This window comes from Sinocyclocheilus anshuiensis, unplaced genomic scaffold, assembly GCF_001515605.1.
Source record: "Sinocyclocheilus anshuiensis isolate Anshui unplaced genomic scaffold, SAMN03320099.WGS_v1.1 scaffold1082, whole genome shotgun sequence".
Taxonomy (NCBI): domain Eukaryota; kingdom Metazoa; phylum Chordata; class Actinopteri; order Cypriniformes; family Cyprinidae; genus Sinocyclocheilus; species Sinocyclocheilus anshuiensis.
In genome coordinates this window covers 1-6,448 of record NW_015542379.1, presented here as the reverse complement: position 1 = coordinate 6,448, position 6,448 = coordinate 1, and the positions used below count along the sequence as shown (strand labels likewise).

At 39.4% G+C, this 6,448-nt stretch overlaps 1 protein-coding gene and 1 non-coding gene across 2 annotated transcripts; one reads left to right on the top strand and one right to left on the bottom strand.

The window, feature by feature from the left end:
- Positions 1 to 98: 98 nt before the first annotated feature.
- trnay-gua (transfer RNA tyrosine (anticodon GUA)) lies at positions 99 to 185 on the top strand. The gene is given in 2 exon segments: positions 99 to 135; positions 150 to 185. It is a non-coding gene; the product is annotated as a tRNA-Tyr (tRNA).
- Positions 186 to 1,935: 1,750 nt separating this feature from the next.
- On the bottom strand, positions 1,936 to 6,061 carry LOC107692508 (suppressor of tumorigenicity 7 protein homolog; the record flags this gene model as incomplete). The annotated part of the gene is made up of 5 exons (XM_016491595.1): positions 1,936 to 2,257; positions 3,773 to 3,912; positions 4,528 to 4,620; positions 5,697 to 5,847; positions 5,921 to 6,061. Coding segments are annotated over 5 exons (621 nt in total), but the record flags the coding sequence as incomplete, so codon positions are not given.
- Positions 6,062 to 6,448: the final 387 nt, after the last annotated feature.

Below are 6,448 nucleotides of genomic sequence, written 5' to 3'. Positions count from 1 at the left end.
CATTCACCACAAAAAGCAGCCTAATTTCCTCCAATAACCTAAAGAGGTAAGGCTTTCTGAATTTCTTGGTGTGTTGTTGTGGCTTGGGCTTTTTCCATCCTTCAATAGCTCTGCTGGTAGAGCGGAGGACTGTAGATGAAATGTTGGCAATCCTTAGGTTGCTGGTTCGATTCAGGCTTGAAGGAGTTAGGTTTTAAATTCAGCACACACGTTTCCACATTTTTTTCTGAGTTCGTATTGCCAGATAAAAAAAGCCCATAGGTCAAGATCCAAGTCTATCACATTACACACATATATTCATATATGAATGGCAAGTGGTAGTCTGCTTAATTTGTCCTTTTACTCTCACAGGGCAAAGACCTATACCCTGCCAACTTGCATGTTGTTGCCACAATCCTATATATTAGTCTTAAAATTCCATTGAGCGATTTCTGAAATAAGATGCAACTATCAGTTTGAAGGTTTTTGGGACATGGCCTTTGACCTACAGATAAAGAGGAGTTTATAATATTAAGACATTGTTTCACATATTTCATGTTTAAAAAAATAAAAAGCAGTTTAAGTTAATGTCCAAGTATCATGCATCAGTCAGTCATTCCCCCACCATTGTTTTGTGCATAATATGGATAAACATTAACTAAAATGAGTGTCTATTTTAGAACCATTAAACCAATAACAATCTTCCTTCACTTTATAATCTCACCTGTAACCGTGATCACTGCTGCTTCAGGAGACACAAACGTGATTTCCAGCACCTTCACTCTCTCTGTTCTTCTGCTGAAATCAGCTGCAAACCTCCATCAATCTGCTGAGACCATCACAACTCTCAAGAAGCTGAAGACTCACCTCTCACATGAAGTTAACTGATCCACGACACACGGGGCCTCAGTTATAAGATGTTGCATACAATGTTGATTTTACGATTATTTCTCAAATATTCAGAGAACGAACGTGCGCACAGAAAACGTGTGTATGACTCTCTTCCAGATGTGAATCTATGTATCGCAAATGATTTTGAAATTGTGTGCAGCTGAATGATTTCAGATCAGATCTCCGCCTTAAATTGTAAACGCCGCCTAATTAATGTCATTAACAGAGCACCTGTCAATGTCCAAATCATTCACTTGAGAATGGAGAGCCGCAGAATTACTTACATTTCCAAATACCTACAGTAAAAAAAGTGTTAGAGCAGTCTCCATGTCTTCTTCAAAGAGCGTCAATTATACATCTGAACATTGGCGTGGATTTTCCCGCAAAATTGTGCTACATTTATACTGTTGCCGCAGGTTTTTTAGTCCATGGGTTGAAGTCATAGACTGCAAAACATAACAATAATAAAATAAATAAATAAAGGTTGAAGTGACAACACCCCGCCCCCTGAATGCCATTGGCTGATTTTGTAAAGCAGACCTGGCAACCCTGTTTATAAATGATCTTATCTTTTTTGTTTTTGTAGCCTAGATAGTGTTGCTTCCATGTGAACAGCATACACTGATAATCCACATGATGCTTTGTGATGGGGTGATAGCGACACCCAGTGTTCAGATTACACATTTCATGCCCTCTTAATAGTAAACCAAATTATTTTTTAAAAATACCTTGCAGTTTGGATACCCCAGATCTAAACATACATTCAAAGCAATCTTTGATCTCACTGATAACTCAATGTATAGAAGAGATGACAGGCCAGGGAATGTGGTGTGTTTTTACAGTACAGTACGTCTAATCAGCACCAGCAGCACATGCATATAGAATAGCACATTATAATATAAAAAAAGAAAATTATGAACTGACAGGTCAAAGACTCCACTTTTATGTTTCTGTGTGTAAAAGAAGCCCACACGTCGATCAATGATATTCTGTAGCTTTCAGACAATTTTTCCAATTCGAGAACAGAGAAAGTCACAACGGAGAAGATGATTTTCTCCTATGGACTTCAAAAATGGAGACGTCTGTTTTGCCGCAGTACAGAAATTGATTTATTTTTTCTTTAGATACTGATGGCGTTTAAAAGTTTTCAACAGAAAAGATTTACAGGAGATCGAGGGGGAAATAAATTCCTTCTGCGTTTGATGTGGGTTGTGTTTCTCTTGTTTCCTGGCTGTCGGGGCACTTCTGAAGAACTTGGCACCTCAGTCAATAATAATGCATATCCGTGAGATCAGATCCGCGTGAGCTGGTGCCACAGACTCGAGGGAAGAAAGCTCTCCACTTTCTCCATGATGAAGTTCAGCGGAGCGAACAGAGTGCTCAGGAACTGAAGGACGAGACAGAAACAAGTGAGATATCTGCAGTCTGAACACTACTCTCAGACAAGATAGCCTCCGTATTAAATTACATCCAATAATATAATCAAAAGATTCATTTAAAAACACAAAAATACATTTTGGTACAAATTAGCAGTGTTGGGGGTAACACATTACAAGTAACATGAGTTCCTTTCCCCAAGTAACTAGTAAAGTAACATTTCCTTTTGATTTAAAATGAAACATCCAAGTTACTTTTTTCAAATCAGTAACATAGTTACTTTGTTTCTCATGTATTGAGTGACAGCTCTGGTGTTGCCATGGTGACAGAAATCAGGAGTAAGTGCAGAGTGTTGTGTGTGAACATGATCTTACTGTAGTTCTAGACTAAATATCAACATGTGTTTACTCATCTCACTGCACACAAACACATTCAGTGTTCCTCACAATCAATAAAAACAGTCAAATGCAAACCTAACCAGTGTCTATGCTGCTGACCTTCAATGATCCAATTCAACCATACTAATGAGCAAAAGTGACTTAAGATAAACCTTAACATTTGTGTTTTATTTACATTTTTTTATTCCTTTGGAGTGTTGAACTTTCTTCTCTTGCATCCAATACTTCATGTAATCCAGGACAGCAGCAGAGCTGAAAGGCTTGTTTGCGCGGAGCCTCTACTGTACAGATGTGTATTTGCCAAAAATAGTAACATATATAATAACAAAATAATAACTTTTTTATATTAATAACAAACAAGCCCAGCCCAGATGAGAAAAAGTAACGCAAAAGTAACATAACATTACTTTCCATTAAAAGTAACTAAGAACACAATTAGTTACTTTTTTAGGGAGTAACACAATATTGTAATGCATTACTTTTAAAAGCAACGTTCCCCAACACTGCAGATGAGGAACTGGAAGTGATTCATCTTCAGCAAGCAGAAACATGCAGCGATCTAATACAAATCCATTCAGAGGTTAAGACTACAACACAGATCAAACTGTGAAAGTGAAGAGAAGAACTGGTTTAATACGGAGAGATCCAGAGAACTCAATCAAGAACTCAAGAGTCTTTAGCTGGATTGATTTCTTCTGATTATGTTTAATCTGGCCACCTGTGCATTTTATAGCTAATTCATTTCTGAAAAACAGTTTCACAGTAAAACAAAATAAGAGGCAATGGGGTAAGATGTGCCACCAGCTGATTATAATTCAGCAGAAATGAGATATTAGTCTCTATGAAAACATGGGGAAAGTAATTAAATATTGGTCCAGTAACACAATGGTAGAGATAAACTTGGTCATATTTTCTTAAGATGAATCTTTCAGCACTACGTGAAGAATTTACATTTCAAATACAAATATGAGCATGAGGAGTTATCTTTAAAAAACCTCATGTTTGGCAAAACCCTGCGTATCAGTGTCATTCAAACGGTTCTTCTTCAGAGCTGATGATACTGATGAAAATGAAAAGCCTTCAACGGTGGTGTGTTTGTCTGGAGTACTGACGTGTGTGACACTCACGGCTTTAGCAAACACTCCCATGAGCTCTGGGAACTGATGCGTGAGGAGCGCCAGCATAGCTGTGAAGGAGCAGAGACCCGCCGTGAACAGGATGAAGAATGGCAGCTCCTTCTTGGGATACACTGACACCTCGTGGAACACTGCTTACACGCACACACACACACACACACACACACACACACACACACACAGGGTTAACTACAACTGCAGCTGTGGTAGACATTAAAATAACAATAGCAATTCAATATGTAATCACTCTATATCTCCAGTAATCTGTCTCAGTAAGAAGAGATTGAAATGCTCCAAACATATAATGCAGTGATTGAGAGCTGAAGAAATAAAGGCTCCTCAGAAGATGTGAGATGTTCTGGAGGCTTGTGAAGATCATTCCTCCGCTGAGGAACAGTGAAAGTAAAGCTTCTGGAAACAAACGCTCCTCAAAAGATCCTGAGGATCAGATTTGAGACTCTAAAACATGATTGATGGAGAATCAAGTAAAGCTGAGCTGCTTCAGTCCAGTAAGTGTTCATCTGGAGATATTACTGCTGTTATTCTGACCTTTACTTGATCAAAATCAGTCAAGATCTGACACGAGAAGCTCCAGCTGAAGCTTGACGTTTGTACAGTTACACTAAAAGGCCTAATGTACTCATATAGTCCACTAACAGGCTCTGAGAGATTCCGCTGCAGACGACGTCAGACGTGACAGAAACACTACTCTTCATCTACAGGTGAGATGCAGGAAAATCTCTTACTTGGTAGCAGTTCTCGGTCCGCTGTCTCTGTACAGACGGGATACGGATAGAACAGGTGGCCTTTCTCCAGAGGATATGGAATCATTCTGAAAGCTGAGCAATCAACACAAAGGAGTGGTTTTTAAAATGCATTTCTAAGCTTCGGAGCAACAGTGAGTCACCAGCAGTTTTTTCGGTGTTCACTTGAACACTTCGACATGTTTTATATTGAAAAAAAAATGTTTGCCTCTTAAAAGACATGAACTAAAGGCATTTATTCCTGATGACTAACTGATCAATTTTAAAACATTAACACTGTTATTTTCCTATTTATCACTGTGACGCTGCTTAGAAACTGTCTGGTATGAAGCGCCAGATATAAAGGTGACTTGACTACACCAAATTGTTATAAATAAAACCTTACAGATTTCCATATCATTATAATAATAATAATAATAATAATAATAATGCATTCTATTTATCAAACACAACAGCAATAGAATATAAAAGAGAGAAAAAAAAATGAAGACAAACACAATCTTAAAAAGATGGGTTTTTAAGCGTTTCTTAAATCTACCTACACTCTAAAAAATGCTGGGTTGTTTCAACCCAACTTTGGGTCAAATATGGACTAACCCAACTTTTGGGTTAAAAGTGTAATGTAAAAATTGAACCCAATGGTTGGGTTAGTTCATATTTGACCCAAAGTTGGGTTGAAACAACCCAGCATTTTTTAGAGTGTAATGTGGGGACATTCCTAACAGTTAAAGGAAGTGTATTCCACAAACTCTGTCACCCACAGATTTGAATCTGCATGAAGGCTGAATTGCATAATGAATAACCCCAACTTGTAACTACTGTAAATATATCCTATTTTAACTAACAAGCAGTTGAGATTTGCTATGATCTCCATGTGTGAACTACACTATTATCCAGCTCTGAAGAGATCAGTGTGAACAACTGGGCTTTAAGACATTATAACATCTGTACAGCTGCTTTGAAACAACGAGTAAAGAGCTACACAAATAAACTGGCCTCTGGATCTGATCCGAGTTGAGCCAAAAGACAAAGCGTAATCCAAGAGACCTTTTTTTGGTCATAACACCGTACTGACAAAAGGTGTATTCGCAGTGCAGAATAATCAATCAGAAAGTGACTGTGTTAAATCGGAGGGGTCAGAGGTCACTCACTCCCCTCCCAGGTGCAGTGGAGCAGGTTGAGTGCGCCCTCCACACGCTTCCAGTGCTGCAGGTGGAAGAAGGTGTAGGCGATGGCTTCGCTGTCGCCGCGCTTCAGGATGTGCTCCGGAGGCAGAATCAAACTCTTCATCTCTAAGAGGTACTGCGGAGAGAACGAGAGGCAGGTTACGGCTGAGGAGGAGGAGGAGGAGGAGGATGAAGATGAGGAGGCTCACTTTCGGTACGTGTGGATTGAACTCCACCGCTCTGTGTATGGCTTCTACTGCGTTCATTTCTGCTGTGCTCAAACCTCTGCGTGACGCCGCCTCTGGAGAAAACCTGCAGATGCACACAAACCCCCCCAGACTGAGGTGAGACTGTAGAATGATGACAGCACGGACACACTTTACAGCAGAACTAATGTGATTTGAGAAACTCGGGACTCATGCTGTCTAGAACTGACAGTGATGACAGAATATCCAGTCAGAGGTGAACTGGCCCTTTAAGCACAGTTTGTCTCTGTATGTGTGCACTGTTAGGCTCGTCTGGGTCAGGGGAAAAAAGAGACAGCTGGGGAACACTTTATTTTTTTGACTAAGTCAGTAGAATGTCCATTAAAATCAAGTGTGAGCAGATATTAAGCAGACGGTCACTGATACTCTAATGACTGCTCAATGACGTGGAGTGTCTTACTGTGGACTCAAAATAAAGCTGGTGCAAAGCTAGTGGATTTCTGCTTTCATGTGAAAGTCACCTCTTATATA